This window comes from Opisthocomus hoazin, chromosome 12 (genome assembly GCF_030867145.1).
Source record: "Opisthocomus hoazin isolate bOpiHoa1 chromosome 12, bOpiHoa1.hap1, whole genome shotgun sequence".
Taxonomy (NCBI): Eukaryota; Metazoa; Chordata; class Aves; order Opisthocomiformes; family Opisthocomidae; genus Opisthocomus; species Opisthocomus hoazin.
The window spans coordinates 21,712,118-21,730,420 of NC_134425.1; the positions used below are offsets into that span (position 1 = coordinate 21,712,118).

The 18,303-nt window shown below is 39.2% G+C and overlaps 1 protein-coding gene across 2 annotated transcripts in view; it reads right to left on the bottom strand.

The window, feature by feature from the left end:
• Window positions 1-1,040: 1,040 nt before the first annotated feature.
• Window positions 1,041-18,303, bottom strand: part of LONP2 (lon peptidase 2, peroxisomal) — a 45,087-nt gene continuing 27,824 nt past the window's right edge. For both annotated transcript variants that reach the window (XM_075433696.1, XM_075433697.1), the window contains exons 12-15: window positions 13,481-13,623; window positions 5,729-5,936; window positions 4,452-4,642; window positions 1,041-2,650 (exon numbers count right to left, since the gene is read on the bottom strand). In XM_075433696.1, the coding sequence (XP_075289811.1) occupies window positions 2,429-2,650; window positions 4,452-4,642; window positions 5,729-5,936; window positions 13,481-13,623 (764 nt within the window). In that variant the 3' untranslated portion in view covers window positions 1,041-2,428. The remainder of the gene's footprint in view (window positions 2,651-4,451; window positions 4,643-5,728; window positions 5,937-13,480; window positions 13,624-18,303) is intronic.

An 18,303-nucleotide genomic window follows, 5' to 3' on the forward strand; every position in this document is an offset into this window, starting at 1 on the left:
TTGCACATTTCTTGCTAGCTCTTGTTTGCAGTATTGCTTTCAAATTAAAGCAGGTGAACTGTTTTGTTATGGCTGCCTGTACTGTTGTATTCTCCAGTATCTCTTCAAAGCTACTATGATTAAAGCATGCATTGCACTAGCGGGATAGTTACTATCTGTAGCAACTGATAGTGTGGCTAGAGGAAAGGAGCTACCACTGCTTGCTTTTTACCTTTGATAAGCTTAGCTCTCTTAGGGCGTGTTCTGAGGGGCACGTGTTTAGTGTTGGGTCCATTTAACAGTCAGCTGCAAAGCAGAATAACCCCTGGGGTACTGAAGTTACTTTAAAAGCTCTTTACTGTTCTAGCTTGCTGCTGTGCAGATTGTTCTTTTTGACAGTGCTCAGTGAAAGCAAAAGAAAAGGCACTAAAGCGTGCCTGTAGTGTTTGATGCGATGGGTAATGCTTAAGTTTTGTTTTAAAAATCTCAACGAAGCAACTTAACCAAATCAGCTCTGCAAGCAGGAACTTGAAAAGCTGTAAGTAAATGCCTGTTAATAGCTTCAGAGCGGCGTGAAAGCCCTCACCGTTGGGACAGAGTCCTTGGGAACTGGAGTGGCGTGGCAGCCAGGAACGCATTGCTTAACTTTTCTTGGGAGCAACTCCCTGTTCTTCCGTAGTGAAATTGCTGTGGAAGGTTTTTTTTTACAGTACTTGCTCTCTTTCAAAAAAATGCAGTTCTGCGTGTATGAACAACTGCACTGGAATTCCATGCACCTCTGCTTTCTCACTAGTGCAAAGTAGTGCTGGATTGTTGTTTGAGCTGCATTAAATTTGGTAAAGAATTTTTTTTCCCCTCCTGATTTTGATTAAAGGCAAAGCAGCACATCGGTTTCTGTGCCCTTCTGGTGTTTTACTGATTGTCTCGCCTGTTTGCACTTTCTGTGTTCAAGTGTTTTGCAAGGCAGAAAGTATTCTGAGACTGTCTGTTACCCCTTACCCTTGGAACTTAGCTAGTGAATGATTAAGAGTAGAATTCTTAGAACAGAGAAACAAAAGGAGTTTTCATTTTTATAATTTTATTAGATGAAGTCTTTGTGAAAGTTGTAAAATCTTTTGTAAATCAGGTGCAGAAATACCCACTGAGTATATTACTGTCAGTGCTAGTATGTTCCATGTAAATCAGCTCCCTATGTATGGAAATGAAAGCAAACCAACCCATTACTTTTGATTCATAGACTGCTTCTATAACAGGCTTTTGCCACTGATACAATTTGCATTTCATAAGCACGCTCGAGTTTGTTTCAGAATTAACGAGCAAGGAGAGAATGTAACATACTGGGGTTTCTCTTGTGGCTGACCCTAGTACAAAACAACGAGAAACTCAAGGATCCTCCATTACGTAAGTGTCAATGTCTGTCTTCACTACTGTTCGAGGGACGGAAAGAGACAAAGCTGTCAGCAGAGATGGAGTACCGACAGGCTGCCTTAAACCTTAAATTAGTCACAGTATGCAGTACCTAATGCAGTTCAATGATCCACTATTTTCTTGGCATCATTTAAATGGATTTAATTTTATAGGCTAAACTCTGACTGTAGGCATCCCAGAGTCAAGTTGACGTGTATCAGGTAGGAATGAAGGACTCTACACTGTCCCTCCAGAATGGTGCCAGGCTTTTCCAGAGAGCCTTCAGGGCTTCTCTGCCCGCCTCTGGGGCTGTGGTACAGCCGTGCACACGGGCACTTGAGTGCGTCATCTCCCCTGCTCCGCAAGAGCTGGGACGTGTCACCACGTCTTGAGTGGCTTCCTGTATTTAGGTTTGAAAAATGATGTCTGCCTTGACCTTGCTGAAAACTAGAACTGAGTGCTGAAAGGACTTACTAACTTAATTTAGACCATATTGCTTCTGTTTAAATCCCTTAAGCGTATTTTTTTAGATCTCAAAAACCTTATTTTTCCCATGATGCTACGGCTCCTTAGCATACTGAATGTTATTTCCTAAATTAGTAAACTCTCTTGCTAAATCAGTTTGCTTTTCGGTAACACCCTCCCCTCTGTTAGACTCTTGCTGTGCTCCATTTGCTGCGATTTGTGACTAGAGCTCACAGAACTGCCTATCATTCCCTGGTCGTAGCCAAGTCCTCTTTAAAGACATAATCAGCTGCTGACATTTACATACGTGCCAGATGAGCTAAGGAATTGTTTCCCAACAGCTTCAGCTCTATCAGGAAATGAGTATTTTTTTCTAGATTCCTTGCTGATGATAGTAAAAAGCAGCAAATGCCCATAAAATGTGGTTTCAGGTTAACTGCTGACGGTAATATTTTTTGATTGCATTTACACCCGCATGTAAACGATCAAGTTTAGCTCCTAGTTATACTCAATACAGACATAGCTGATTATTGTGTGTCAAATTTAATAGAGAACAAAACTATCTCAGCCTGACTGCTTAAAGTTTACTGTTCAAACGCTCAACTCTGGGCTTCACTGCAAATCCTCCATCAAAAGCTGCATTCAGAACCTCATCTAGACAGCTCGCCATAACAAAGGTCAAATCTTGCCGTACATTCGCTGCAATTTCTTCAAGATCTTTTTCGTTTCTTTGAGGAATGATAATTCTCTTCAGTCCAGCACGGTGTGCTGCCAGGACTTTGTCTTTAATTCCCCCGACCTAAGAAGGAGAAGAAAGATACATAAAAAAATCCATGACACTAATAAAATAATTATTGTAACAAATTACACCAGGAGTTAAATTTTAATGAAAGGTTCTCCCTCAGTCATTTAGGAAAGTAATTAAAAATGCATCAGTAGTTTTAGCTCATTACATGCCTAATGAGGGAAATATGCTAATATGCTACAATACCCCTTCTGTAACAGGCAATAACGAGGAAAAAAATGTAAAAATCTAGGAATGCAGGTACAAGAGTATCAATAGTGGAAAAGTCGTTATTGCTTAAGAAAGATGGCTTGAACTCGATTTTTTCATATGGTGTGCTGAAATCCTGCACCTACCTGAGAACAGAGGATTTTCAAGATAAAGGCAGTGCTGGATTTAGGGGGAAAACAGTCTTAAGGCTGCAACGCCAGAGAGTAAATATGAGTTGTACAACAGAAAATGCACAGGGAAGCAAACCTGTGCTCCAAAACTGCAAAGGTGGCTTTGTTCCAGAAAAACAGGCATCGCCTTAGCACCTGTTTGAGATTGTAAGGAGATGTGAAGAGGGAGGTTAAATTAGTTTTTTTAGTCACAGCTGTAGCTTCTTCCCATTAACTCTTTTTTACAGACCATCTTAGAGAAGCAACTTGTATTTTACAATGCTTTAGAGGAAAGGAACGTGTTGTGTTATAGCACAAAGGGCGAAATGCAGGCTGCTACAGACCAAGGCAGTGGCGAAGCACGAGCCCTCATGGTGATCACTGCAGCCTGGACAATGCTGCGTACTTACCCTTGGCTTGCTTTCAGGCAGCAGATGCAGTTAATGGCATGCTCATGTCAATTAACTTACTGATAATGGTCAGCTTCTAGACAGCACTCAGAAAGGTGATGACCCTGGCTTAGTATTTGCAGATAGCTAATTTTTGCAGCCACTTTAAAAAACAGGCTAAATTTGGTCACTGATGCAGGAAAGGCAATTTATGTGGAAAGCTAAGCAAGCTCGCACCAGCTCAGCGTTAATGCAGCGCTTGTTTTTCACTAGAGCCTTGAACAGCAGGCAATCTTGTCAGTCTGCCTGCCACCAGCATGCTGTTTCAGAGATCCTTCTAGGCTGCTCCCTTACCCTGTTATCTCTGGTTTACGCTCTACTACCTGAAACAAAACACTGTTTTCCAGCTTCGTCTGTACTTTGTCCATCACTTGGCATGAGATGATGACTTCCGTGTCTGCTTAGCACTTATGCCAGGCTCCATCTCGTACTTAAACTCAATTTGTTTGAAAACTTTCCTTTGCCCTCGTGCTTTGAAAAAGCTTTATGGGAACACCGTCCAGCTCAACTATACACGAGGAACAAAATTTAAAAACAATCTAAAAATACAGGTATAGAGATGGTTTCAAGAATAACGTATACACAATTACTGTGAGAGACAAGAAGCAACTTTTCAAAGAAACCAGAGATAGTTCTGTAGTACTAGTTGGAGGAAGCATGTTTTCAAACTGCAATAAATATTCTGGAACCATCTTGAATGTTAAGATTTCTTGCTTTGGTCTCCTTTCTAACTCAACATTTTAACGTGCTTTCCCTGAGAACAGCATCAAGGCTGGCTTTAACGTAGATGCAAAGCAGATGGCTGAGTGGTACAGTTCCACAGCAGGCTGGCTTCCATCAGCCTCTTCCAGCTGCGCCAGAAGAGACTGGATGGCTGCTAAGGAATGATCCAGCAAGACTCTGCTTTTGTAAATGGCTGTAAACAGATTTCATATCCAGAATATGGAGAATTAATGCAACTTAGCTTGTTTCTCAAATGATACTTACTGGAAGAACAAGGCCTCGTAGTGTAATTTCTCCTGTCATGGCTACATCTGAGCACACCAGCCGCCCACTGAAGAGCGAAGCGAGGCAGGTTACTATGGTAACGCCAGCAGATGGTCCATCTTTTGTGACAGCTCCAGCTGGGAAGTGCAGATGGATGTCAGTGTTGTCAAGGAGATCAAAACTTCCAGAAGCTTAAGGAAAAAAAGAATGGTTTGAATGTGAAAAATCTAAACCCATTTTGTTCCCAGTCTTTATTCTAAAAGCCCACCAGAGAACTAAAAGTCTTAGCACTGTTTTTAACAGTAGGCTGAAAAGACACTATGTTACAGAGGCCCTAGAAAAACAAACAAAAAGAAAACCCACCAAGCTTTGCTACATTCACATTCCTAAACAAAACCATAAGAAGTTAACCAGTAAGCTCCGTATTTGCATGTGTTGGGAACTCAGAGTAGGGATTAATGTAGAAGCAAAGCAATTCCTACATAGGATTTTTAGGGTTTTTTACGTCCCAAACCATAAATGTAAATTTTCAGAGAATTTACCACAAAACCAGCACGCGACAGAAACCCAGCATTAACCAATATTCTACAGTAAATCTCTAATTTACATCTTTTCACCTTACTTAACCTGTAGGATGCAATGGTGTAAACTAGAGAGGTAAATGGGTATACAGTTAATGCCAGCGACATTTCATACATTAATTCAATTTAGTTTAACCTATCTAGATGTCCATAAATAATGACAGCTACTGGAATTATTTGTCTATTCAGCAGATGATCAAACCAGAAAGCACATTTACAGAACTCTTGGGAGGTTCAAACAAACAGAAACAAAGAGAATTAAAAGTTTTGTGCTGAGGTCCTATTGCACTGCAGTTCAACTGCTGCCCTACAAACCCAAGTAATTCTCAAAATATTAGAACTTCAGCTATGAAAACCTACTTTTAACAGAAATTGTGTCTTAATTTTAGAGGACAATTACAGACTTGCATATCAGTATCTACATCGTAAAATACTGCTGGAAAGCTTGAATGTAAAAGCGAGTAAGAGGCACCGTGTCTGCCACGGCTACGGAGCAGCATCTCGGCACGGAGGCTGTGCAGGCCTGCCGGGCAATCTGCTGAATTATTGAAAAATACCCAACTTTTAGGCCATTTCATTTCCATGCAATATTAATGCTGCCTTTACGTGCGTCCCTGCAGTGAGTGGCCACGGGGCGCACACCGTCTCTGCGATGCATTACAGCTACGCATTGGCTGTCCTTCTTTCCCACCCTACCGTTGGTGAGCTGGTATCTCTTTGCGTTGCTGCGCAACCAGCTGATGGCAAGATGCGCCGACTCCTTCATGACATCGCCGAGCTGACCAGTCAGGGTAAGCTGACCCTCTCCCTCCATGCGGCTGGCTTCCACAAACATGATCTCTCCCCCGAGGGGAGTCCAGGCCAAGCCAATGGCCACGCCGGGCTGACTCAAGCGTTCAGACACCTGAAGGAACGTAACACAGGAAAGAGTTTAGGAAATGGCTGGAACAGAACCACTGCAAAAACAATTGGAGAGTTGCCTTCAAAACAACTGTACCCATTAGAACACAAAAGTTAAGCCCAAGCGTCTGATCTCTCTGCTTTAAATGCAGCAGTAATTCTGCCTTATATGTAAACGTTAATTACAGAATAGGAGCTGTATGTGGCCACTTAGCTTAAGGCAATGGTGAACATCTGGGTATATCGTTCTTGAAACCTTCCCCCCCCCCCAAAAGCTCAATGACAATCTTTCTCTTTAAAGGACTTCAAGTATTTAGTCAACCCTGACTGAATGCTTCTGTGACTTAATCCTCCATCTACTGGAGGTATATTTGCCCTGACTCTGTTACTCATATGAAAAAGCCAGTTTTGTTCCCAAATGTTACCTAAAAGCCTCTTTTTGCATTTACAATGCAGGTGGCTGCATTGCCCGACGTATTGTCAGACAACACACAGATTCTGTTCATTGCAACATTTATAAAGAATTTTGAATAATGAAAACACAAGTCTGCTAGCAGGCCCGACAGGAAAGGGGATGGAAAATCTGATGCCCATTGGTAATTACAAGTAGTTAAGCAAGCTCTGCCCCACACAAAACTATGATCCACTTCTCTACATAAGTCTGCCTATGCCCAGTTTCTGCTGAGAGTAATGGAGGTCTCTGAATCCCAGTCTCCTGTGTTAAGAGAAGGAAAGAGAGGCAGGATGTTTTCCATGAAAGATCCACATCTTTTTTTTCCTTTTTTCTGAGAGTGTCTTTTAGAGAAAGTCCTTTTGTTTTCCTGAGCTTCAAGGAGATGAAGAAACCCTGATGCAAGATCATACAGCTCTGCAGCATGTTCTGAACTACTAAGTTAGGTATTTATTACTAGGCAGAAAAGAAACTGGATGAATTTTTACTGTGTCAGGCAGTGACTAGAGTAAAAGACAAATACTCCCTTGTAAAATAAAGTGATAGGCCCGTTTTAAAATAATTTTGTCTCTTACTCAAATGCAGAATTGAAAAAGTTAACTTGAGTCATTCCTGAAAGGGATGAATTCTTCATTAAACTGTTTAGAGAATTTAAAGGAATGTTTCATCTCTTGGACAGAAAACAAGTCAAAGAAGCCTTACAACAGAACCACAGTAATAGAATTCCAATTCTGAAATCTGCCTCTCTAGTTACATTAAAATTTCTCAAACTATTTTTACCCACTCTAAGCATATTTAACATTCCGTTTTATACTCCTTGCAAATCCAGAGCAACAGACCAGGTTTTTCCCTCTAGCATCAACTCATTCTGCACTGCACAACTTACCATAATCTTAATGCTTTCATTTTGCTTCCTTCCAAGAGTTAGCAGAGAAGTAATCAGACTTCGTACAGACAGTGGACAGGCAAAGCTCTGTGTGCACAAAGCTGACTTGCTTTTAATCTCCAGCCCAGCTGCAAGAGCAGAGAAATCGGTATAGAAGCCTGTACGGCCATGTACCGCAGGTCCAGAGGCAGAAATACTTGCACAGCCCTGCTGTGAGCTGGCTGTGTCAGAGAGGCTTTGATTTGTGAGGTCCAAAGATCGTAAGTTACCAAGCATTCTAGTCCCTTACTAAAATGCCTCTCTGTAAGCCCACGAGCCACGCTGCTGCAAGTCCCCAAGTAGTACATGGGCCTGAGGTTTGGTACGTCAACGAGCAGCAGTGCATTACCTGAGCAGAACAACGTAGCCTTTCCATGAGATTATCAGAACAAGAACTCCCTTTCTAAACAGGAGCCAAACATGAACATTTCAATGTCAGGCTGAAATCCATCCTCATCACAAAAACAATCAAAAATCGAGACCATAAAATTATTAATGCTCAGTTTCGCTTTCCTGTTTCGTAAATAGAAAATGGTTTCCTTTATGCAGTAAGAGTGAACAAATATTCACTCTACAGCTGGTACCTCTGGTTACTGGCCAAAAAGAGATGCACATTTGAAAAAAACTAAGCTCATTTACAAACACACAAGTTATGCTGCTTGTAGCTGTAGGCAGCTCAGATACATGACAGGAACAACTTGCTCAAGCAAGAGAACTGGTGAAGTGAAAAAAAAAACACTTGTCCTACAAAATGAAATTAAACATACATGTTTCTTGTTATAATTTCTGATTTTGTATTATATGATTTACCAAATGCTATGCTGAACTGTCAAGCGCTGTCTTCTTCTTAGCTTGGTGACTAAGCTGTGAAATGTGACCCTCGCTCAGGATCGCTATTTCTTGGTTTGAGGGAAATCAGCCGACCGCAGAGGCACAGTGCAAGCAGTGCCAACTCTGGCTACAGCAAAGCCACGCTGATGCAGCGGCTCCTGGCGCAGACAGGCTCCAGCTGCCACGAGAGACGCAGCAGAGGCCCATGGGACTGGCGTCACGCTCCTGGATCCAGCTGACAGCCCAGTAAGTTAGTAACTATACGCATCTCACAGTAAAGGCCCCTCTCCTTGGTTCTCTTGTGGCTCTCAGTTACCTACATATTTTGAATGACATCATGCCATTGCTTTTATTAGCATAATATAGCTAGAATAGATGGTTTTTTCCCTAGCATTTAAGAAAACTATACATAATAGAGCGTTTCACTGTTATGGTATCCAAATACCTCATCTTATCAAGCATTTGCTTTTTTGTTAACATGCGTTTCTATATTGATTCCCTGTATTTTATTAGTTACAGTGACTTTGATTAGCTTAAGCAATTGGTTAGTACTCCAGGCTAACAAAAGCAATTCATCCTGGTTACACCGAAATCCAACAACACTGAGGCATTCCCCTTTACACTTGAGACAAGCACGTATTTTGGCAATCTGTCACAGTTTCAAACATTTCAGGTACAACGAACAAAAGTAACTGTCCACACCCTCTCCCATCCCAGAGTAGCCAGCAGCAAGGTTTGATGGTTTGGTTTTTGTGTTTTTTCTTTTTTTGGACTGGATGTTAGCACTGTCTCTAACTGTGTATCAATTCAACACAGTTCACAGACTAATTCCACTGTTTGAGAGCTCGGGGGCAGACAACAGGAAACACGACTAAAGATCAAAAAACAAATGGTTCTAAAGATTCATCATTTATCTCACCTCAGTACAACCTCCTTCCCCTATCCTCAGATTAGGCAGTACCTCCTCCTACTTTCACAAGTACGTTGAGATCTGGTAAGAGAAACTAGGTAAGTAGTAAGTGTAGTAAGTATTAATCACCTTTCAACCATCGTGCTTTGCACTAACTGGTAGACTCAGAGGCCAGCAACTTCTCTTGCTGTACTAGTAGAGACTGCACTACCTCTACTGCAGCCTCCTCACCTGAACATTGACTGATGCGTGCACAGAAAACGCCCTGGCAGCTCTGGTAACTGTCTGCAGAAAAGACCCTTAAAAATCCCTAAAATTGCACACAGGCAGAGCCCCATACAACGCCTGGTGGAAAGTACATTATATTACATTAAACGTATCTATGAAGTGGTGTAGTGAGCTCCACAACACTCAGTCACTCCTGGCACCATGAATAAATTTCTTCTCACAAAAAGTCAGAGGAATTTAAATTATAAAAAATCCTTACTTATACTTTTTAAACAACGTCAACTAAAAAAGACCAGTAGAATCAGCTGATGACTGGTCATGTCTGCAGATGATGGAAGAAGAGATCACTAACCTACACAAACAGTCTTGTTTTCTGAGAATTCTTGTAGCTGAGACCAACCCAGCTATGATTTTGGTGTAATCTGAGTAGGTGAACAAATTGTCAGACGCATTTTAGCTGCCTGGACACTGCAAAATTAAACCCTTAACATTTAGCACAGTCATTTATTTTAAAATATTTGAAGTTATTCCAAGATAAAGGAAAACAGACATCATCCGCAAGTCTGCAGTTTTGGAGTTACTTTGTAAGTCAGCATAATTGACAAAAAGCTATGAAGTCACTGATTCATAATGGGAAGATGAGAACAGTCCTAAGTTACTTGCTGGCCTTCAGCAGCTTTGTTATCCTTCCAAAGGTTCTCCCAACCTGACCGTACAAACCTTTTCTCTCGTCTACTCTTCTGAGTCATTCCCTAGCAAACCACTGCAGGCAAAATATGTAACAGCAGCTCCTCTTTAAGGGAGAAAGATTTCCCAGAAATATCACAGGACTGGTATTTCTTAGATAAAAATGCCTATCTAAACCTGTGCTTTGTACAGGTTTTGCTTATGAAAGATAACCTAATGTGTTCCTTCATTAGAACTGTGTATGTCCTATGAAATAGAGCGATTCTTTTAAGCCAGCTGCACTTTCATTTCCTAGAACAGGTAATTGCACTGACCTAGGGCTTCTGCCACGTCAACTTCACTGGCATTATAAGGATACACACTAATTCAGATGGGCAGTCCTGTGGTGCCACTATAATGTTTTGTTACTTGAGCAGAATTAAGGGTTGAAAGAAAGGGGGGGAGGGGGGAGAAGCTGAAATCCAAGTCAAAAGACCAATACTTCATTATAAACACTCTGGATATGTTACGAACCCTTTCCCCCAAAAGCATGTGGAGCTGACACATTTCATTAAATCTTTTACACTTTAAACTACCATCAAGACTATTCTTCCAAAGCCTTCCTATGTGATTTATTCCAACATTTCCTCTGTAGGGCGACATGTAAGATTATTTATTTGTGATAAAGGAATTAATCCTACAAGTATGAGCTGAGTATTCTGTCATGCCTCTCTGCTGGGAGACCTCTGCAGAAAATATACAGCAATGCACTAAAAAGGTGAAAGATGAATCATTTATTTTAAGGTATTCCCTCAAGGACAACAGATCAATTAAGTCATGTCATGTTTTCAGTTCCATTTGCTCAGTCTTATCCAAGTACTGCCATGGTGGCTGCCTCCACTGTATCTTTATTTCAACTAATTATAAATGGCAAAACGCAGGTCAAAGGTGAAGCTTTAAAGGCTAGATACTGAGACACACCAGAAAAAACACCAGGAGCCAATCTGAAACACCTGTCATCGAGACAGGAGCTATACACTTTGTCTGAAAGAATCTCTGGGGCACTTGAGAAAATTTGAAGGAATAATAGGTTGGGAAATTTCATTAAAACAGGAGTTATGTGGCTATCTGAGCAATTTACATTGAAAAAAACATAAAGTGCGTACCACAGAATGTTTACTCATTAATAAATGCAGCAAACAGTACATGAAAATAAATCCTGAGCTGCTTAGGGCATTGATGCTGTGTGGATTCATCTCGAGTTCTATTTATGCACTACTTAATTTGCCTGCTAAATACGGAAGCGTTTTAAAAACCATTGATACACAGGTCAAAAGCTTCAGTCAGTCTTATTTCAGCTTATACAGGCCAGCAGATTCATGAAATGCTTATATGCATATCCACGGCAACTGTTCACACAAAAAACCACCCCAACCCAGCACTCATGTATTTGCATATTTGGAATGAAGAACCACACTTCAAAATTTTTACTTGCCTTACTTACTCCTGTAGAAAAAAGACAAAATAGCAGAAATTATTTGCCAACAGAGCCACACTACCAAATTTAAATGAATAATGAACTCCAGAAAAAGTTCAAAACTAGGCAGGACATTTAAGGAAAGTCACATATTAGCATATTTCTTGGCCTACAATCTAATTTTTAAAAAGCGTGATAAATTTGTATTTATTTGAATTAATTCTACTCTCAACTGGGAACTGGGAGTACAGTTGCAAGTGACCAGAATTTTTGTACAAATTTACAACATTAATTTATTTTTTAGCACCTTTAAGAAACTAATAAACACAATTTGCAGAAATCAGAGTACTGGCTTGAATATTCAGTTCAATTTACTACAATGGTTTTATGTGCATCTGCAATTCAAGCACTAAAAAGCCAAATGATCCTGCAGTGCTTTAGCTCCAAAGACCAGATGTCTGAAGCATGTAACATACTTCAAAATTAAAATTCAGATAATGTTATTTCTCTCAAAAAACCCCACGTGCTATTTTTCAGTAATTGTTTCTAAAAGTCAGGTAGTGAGAAAAAGGTAAGACAGACTAGTAAAAATTTCCGTAGGAGTATTACGAATCTGATGGCTGTAGTCATTCCAAATCGAGCTCAAGTATATCCACACTACCTTCTTAATTAAAATGGCCTTGAACTGTCTTGTGTGATTTTACTATTGGGTATAGTGGCTTTGGAGGGATGAAAAGAATGAATTTAAGTTGTGTACAATACAGTTATTTGCATAAAGAGCAATCTCTTCTAATTTCTGAAAGTAAAATAAATAATTCAGAACACAAATGACCTATGTGAAAAAAACTCAGCCAAGAGAGTCAAAAGGTTCTGGTTTCATCATCACCTGATCTTCCTCACCTCCCCATTCCCCCCAACCTCCACTGCTACCATCATCATCCTCTAAGACAATCAATAGTGCTGTCTTCTTTCAACTTGTTTCCTCATTTCTGTCTCTTGATTAAGTCTCTTCCATGATAAAATCTTCATATCCAAAAATCTCAGTTCAGTCTAAAAATTGACTCATTCCTTGACAATCATTCATTTTCTCCTGCTTCCCCTGGGTATCTTGTCCCCTTTTTTATCCTCCAAATTTCACTGGAGTCTGGATCTCTCATCTAGGAGAGAAGAATTATCATAGGAAAGTTCTTTTAAGTTTGAATTTTGTCTCTTCTGGAGGTTTTCCCTTCACTTCTATCTTCTCCATAACTTACTCGTTTACTTGTCTTTTCTCCAGGATACAAACAGAAAAACTTGGTGTTCCATCAGCAACTGGTTTCCTGTCATAGTGTTATATATACTACTTACATTCAGTCAGTTTACCTGGACCCGAAGTAAAGTAGAGAGTAACTGCAACGTAAGTGGTGAAAAGAGAATCCCAGACTAACAAACTACTTTAGTTAATGGCATTTTCATAGAATGTAGCAAAATACAGATGGGGAAAAGAAAAAATTCTGGAATATGCCTACTGAGGAAGAGACCTGGCACTAGGAAGCTGGAGGTGACTGACTGATCATAAAACATTTTTAATAGCTAAGAGTCCCATTAACCTGAAGAATGCCTGAGAACTTCTAGTGCAAACTGAAGTGGTTTTAATACTCAAAAGTGCTGACTGGCTTTAAGGAGTTATGTAGGACAGTCCTTAACACAGCTGCCTCTGAGACAGGATTCCTGGGTTCTACATTTGGCTTCTTTCCCAAGACCACCAAACATCCCCCAAACAAAACCAAAGTTGTTACAGACTGAAAAACCACCACCATATTCTTAAGCACTGCTGCAGGCATCTTTGCCAACAGAAAGTCATGCCATTATGTTATTTATGTAGCCTGAATTACAACAAAACAAAACAAAAACTTTCTTAGGTGAAAAAACACTTGGTGGAACACAAAGAAACACAGTCCTGTTGCTAATATGTATTTTAAAAAGTTAACATTGTATAAACTCAGTCAATAGCAATGAAATAGACACTTGGTCAAACCAGACAGCAACAGCAGTCAAGCAGAAACAAATGAGGATGTTACCTCCATTTCATACATGGGTGGCCCCAGGATATCTTTTAAAGCATGGAAATCAATTAAAATCGGCATTTCAGGTGGCAGAGCCAGGTCAGCTGTGTCACTGATGGATTCTGGTTTTGCATCTTCTGTGATATGCTCTTTGCAATCTAAGAGAAGAAAATTTAATTTAGCATTCGTAGCAGTTTTTCTTGACACAGATATTTAAAAAAAAAGTGACAGAGAAAAATAAAATATTCAAAGAAATGCTCAGAAAGTTCATGAAAGTGTGCTTCAACCATCTTTCACAAATATCTTGTCAAATTAAAGATAATACGGCAACACATTTAGTTATTAAGCCTAAACATGTTCTAACTGTTCAGCAAAGATAGTATTAAATCTAGAACACTGACAGAGGTGCAACTCACATGCTTAAATGCATTTTAAACTAGGTCAAATAGCCAAACACATTAAGTTCACTTAGGACTTTGCACTTTTCATCAGATTTGTGCATAAAAAGAGTATTTGTAGGAGATTATCATGGTTAATGTAGTGTAATATAGAATATGAAGCTGAACATGGAAATACGAGAAGTGCAGTGACTACCGTTCTTTTTACATACGTTTACAGTTGTGCTCTCTGTGGTCTCTTTCTGCAAGGATTTAAATGCTTAACTTCTGACACTAATAATCAAGTTCTGTCAAATAAAGTAGGAGCTTTTAGGCCGGATTTACATACATTGCTTTGCCCCATGGCTGCATTACTTATAGCTAGCCTGCATTACATTCAATAACATCTCATTTCACATTATCCAGCAAGGACAGCGTTCACTCACTACTCTGTAACACTGCTTTCCTCTCCCCAGATTCCAATCCTCGCACACACATCCTCAACACCAGCCGACCGGGCACAGGAACAGCTGCTAGCTGGAGATCACACAGAAACCAGCTCCCCTGGAAGCCCAACTCATCCAGCCCTGGCGTGCCGCCTCCTTCCAGGCTGTCAGATGGAACCACCACCCCAACACAGCCACGGCCCACCTTTATTACAGCCTATGCAGCATATATTCTGACATCACACTTTTTACTTTGATTTTTGTCTCTTATGACTGTTATGGCTTTACTCTATCATGGAATCATAGAATGGCTTGAGTTGGGAAGTACCTTTAAAGATCATCTAGTCCAAGCACCCCACCACAGGCAGGGACATTTTTCAGTAGATCAGGTTGCTTAATTCACAAAATTGTCATCCCTCGTTTGCTCAACGGCCAGTTTAGAACACAGCATATGCAGTCCTTCCTCAGTGGAAAACCCTCAAACAACTTCAGTATAACAACTTCATCTATGGCTTTTGTCTTGAAATATTATACTTACACAGGACTCTGCTCGTTTCTTTGCTGGATGAGGTATTTCTAAGTTGTCTTGACCAATAGCCACTAGCAGAAAAAAATCCTCCAAAATCAAATTATGAGTCGTTTTCAGAAATATCTACAGGTGTGATACACTCTCCAGGAAGCACTATAAAACCCCATCCGCCTGACACTTTTGAAGGCAATATACTCCAGCATCAGCAAGAAGGCACCACATAATTAAAGCCATAGTTATAGATTCAAAAGTGTGCTCTTTCCTTCCTTCATTTACAGTATGATTTTATTTCTTACCTATACAATTGTTTCCTTAGCAGAATTTCCTTAAAATTTCTTTTTTCTCTACAAATGTGTTTCCTATACAGAAGAAAACTGTATGGGGAGCATATAAATATTAAAGCCTGAAAATTGTTTTAAACTCGACTACACAGCTGGTTGTTTGCATGAATAAGCTCAAGAACTTAAACATCATTCGTATTAGGCCTACACTGCATGTTTACTTAAGAGAATGTATACAGAAGGAGAATATAAGCAGGGAGTCATTTCCCCACAGAATTTGATCCAGATGCAAAAGGCTCATTACGATTTTCTCGAGAGCCCTAAGCAATATTTTAGTGAAACGTATATGAGAGAAATGAAAAATACTTGAACAACCCAGATGTTTCTAAGGTTCTGTGGCAGTTTTATGGCAGTGCCTCCCTGCCATGAGGCTGTCATTAAGAAAAGCATTGTACACATACATATAGTGAAGATATTTCTTCCCACCCCAAAAACACAAGCCTAGGATACATTTAAAGCAATAGTCTGTATTATGCAGGAATGTATACTGAGTTTCAAGACTTCCGCACCATATTTTGGTAAATTATCCACTGTTGCTTCCTTTATTTGAATACTTTTTTACTTTCAATGAAGAAACTGTCTTCCTTTGCATATTAATGTATGCACAATAATTGAAGACCCAGGAATTTAAACAATTATAGAAAAATGCAAATCACTGATCTAATCTATTTAATATAACATTAAGAGGTGTTCTGTGCTGCAAAAGTAATTCTCAGAATGGTTGAAGAGAGAACATCTCCTTTCACAAGATACAAACTATCCTTTTATTAATCCTGATATATAAAGGCCTTTTTACAGTTAATTTTGTTGCAGTACAATTCTCACTAATGCCTTTATATAGTATCACAGAAAACATTCTACATCACTATTACCATAATAACATCAACTCAGCTTTCATTCAGGACTCAAATCTAATAGTTATTATCCAACAGCCCCTAATTTTTCCATTGTACAACTCACTGCTCCACGCATAAATCCCATTCCTTTACTACAAACACTGCCTTAGTCAGATAGCCCTCCTGTTGTTCCAGCATGCCTCTATTTTTGTTGAACTGCTATTTCTGTACCTAACAAATTAAAATACATAAATACTAGAAAGTCTATGAAACATAACCCTGCACGCTATTCTTGCAACTCAGACTGCAATTTCAACACAATGGATCTTCAAAACCTGAGTAATTTCCTATGATGATTCATATTTTAAAACAAAACTGAGTGTAAAAACATCTGCTTTTGTTCTATACTAAGAGTTTATCGCCTAATAAACAGTTTGCCATTTCTGCTTGCTCGTATTTCACCTAGTTCTACGTATACAGCTGAAGGAGACAGACTTCTTGTAAACAGATCAGTAGGTAGTTTTTGAGGCCACCTGCCCTATTAAAAGAATCAGAAACTCTTTCTTTGAGTTTATATAATCTAATTAGTAGACCCCATTTTACAACCTGTAACAGTAACAAACTCCAGACTTTACCTAAAAATATTAATGTAAATTCTGACACTATCTAATTTTCTATAAAAGTATACAATGATGTTCCAAAATATAATTACAAACACCAACTTTTTCTTTGCAGGAAGAAGTATCTTCTTTCGTCACCTTCATATAAGTGCTAACTATGAAGAACCTATAAAGATGCAAGTAATTAAGATTTCTGTTAATGATGACAAAATTTATGTTCCCTGCCTATCCCAGATGAACAGCTATAAACCATAGTGCAAGTTAAATGACACATTTATCTAAACAAGACAGTTAAATTCACGTTTCCAGAAACAGAACTTCTAGTTAGCAAAACAGCTTACTCATATTTTGAGTTAAGTTGGAGAAATAAGCTCTAGAGTCAAAGGAGTGCCCTTAACAGAGCTCCACACTGCACTGGAGGAACCACCTTCTGATCTACTATTATGTTACTCCTTAAAGAGAAGGAGCATGGTACCAAGATGTTTTAACCTTTAAAAATGGGAAAAACTAAAAAAAATCCACAAAACCAAAAACCAACAAATGCCCCTCCCCAAAACCAAAAACTTGAAAAAGCAACCAATCTAACAGAAAAAGATTATTATGTTTGTAAAATTTTCAGAGCAGAAATCTGCAGCTACTCAGCAAAGATCATGACAATGTTCCTCAGAATCTGCCTTTGCAAGTTCCCAAAACAAAATACAATCTGGCATGTAATACTGGATTTGTAAGAAAATGGACCTCTAAAAAAACATACTGACAGTGAACTACTATATATAATTCAGGATTTAATCTAAACAGGAATTTCATGGCATAAAGACTAAGATTTAAGAACTTAGGATTGCTACTTTCTTCTAGAGATATAATGGAAATAAGTGAATAGAAGAGTCTAAAACTTCCTCAACACGTAGCAATTTCTCAGTTCCTCATAAAACATATTTAAATTAAGCACTAGTAATACATAACTCAAACTCCAACATTTCTAGCTGTACTTACTGGCCAAGATAGAAGAATATAACAGAAACCTAAAATTCTTAAACAGCTTTTAACATAACATATTTGGATTTGCTGAATCGCTATGAAGGGGTACAAAAAAGAACATAACCATGAAAGAAAAGGTTTCATGTTTATGGGCAATTAAAGGGAAAACAGCATGTTCTTTTTTCTCATCTGATTTACTAGTAGGTGCTTCAGCACCCAACAGACAGACCCAGAATTCTTTTAGCCCCTCCAAACTAACTAACCAACTCCACAAAACTACGTTTAGGTAGGAAAGGATGGGACTGCCCTTGTTGACAACAGCCCACATTCAAAGCCAGGCATAACATGAAACTGTATCTTAAAAGTAACTTTCCATTGTCAAACTTAAATCTTACATGCTATGTACTTGGGGAGTGTTAATTCTGAAAGATCTTCTTTTGGAAAGGTACTCCTTCCTGTGACCCTTAACCCTACTTACTTGTATACTTAAATTTAATGCTATGTGCATTTCTCCCCACAGAATCAGAAAATTTCTCTTTTCACAAAGTAATTACATTCCATCAATTCTTGTCTAGAATAACAACATGTACTTGAAGTACTTTCATTTGAGGTTTTCACGCAGGAATATTTAGATAAATTAACATGGTCAAAAGATAGTTTCTATATAAAATCAACTTTTCATAACATTTACGCCTCTTTGGGCTAAAACAG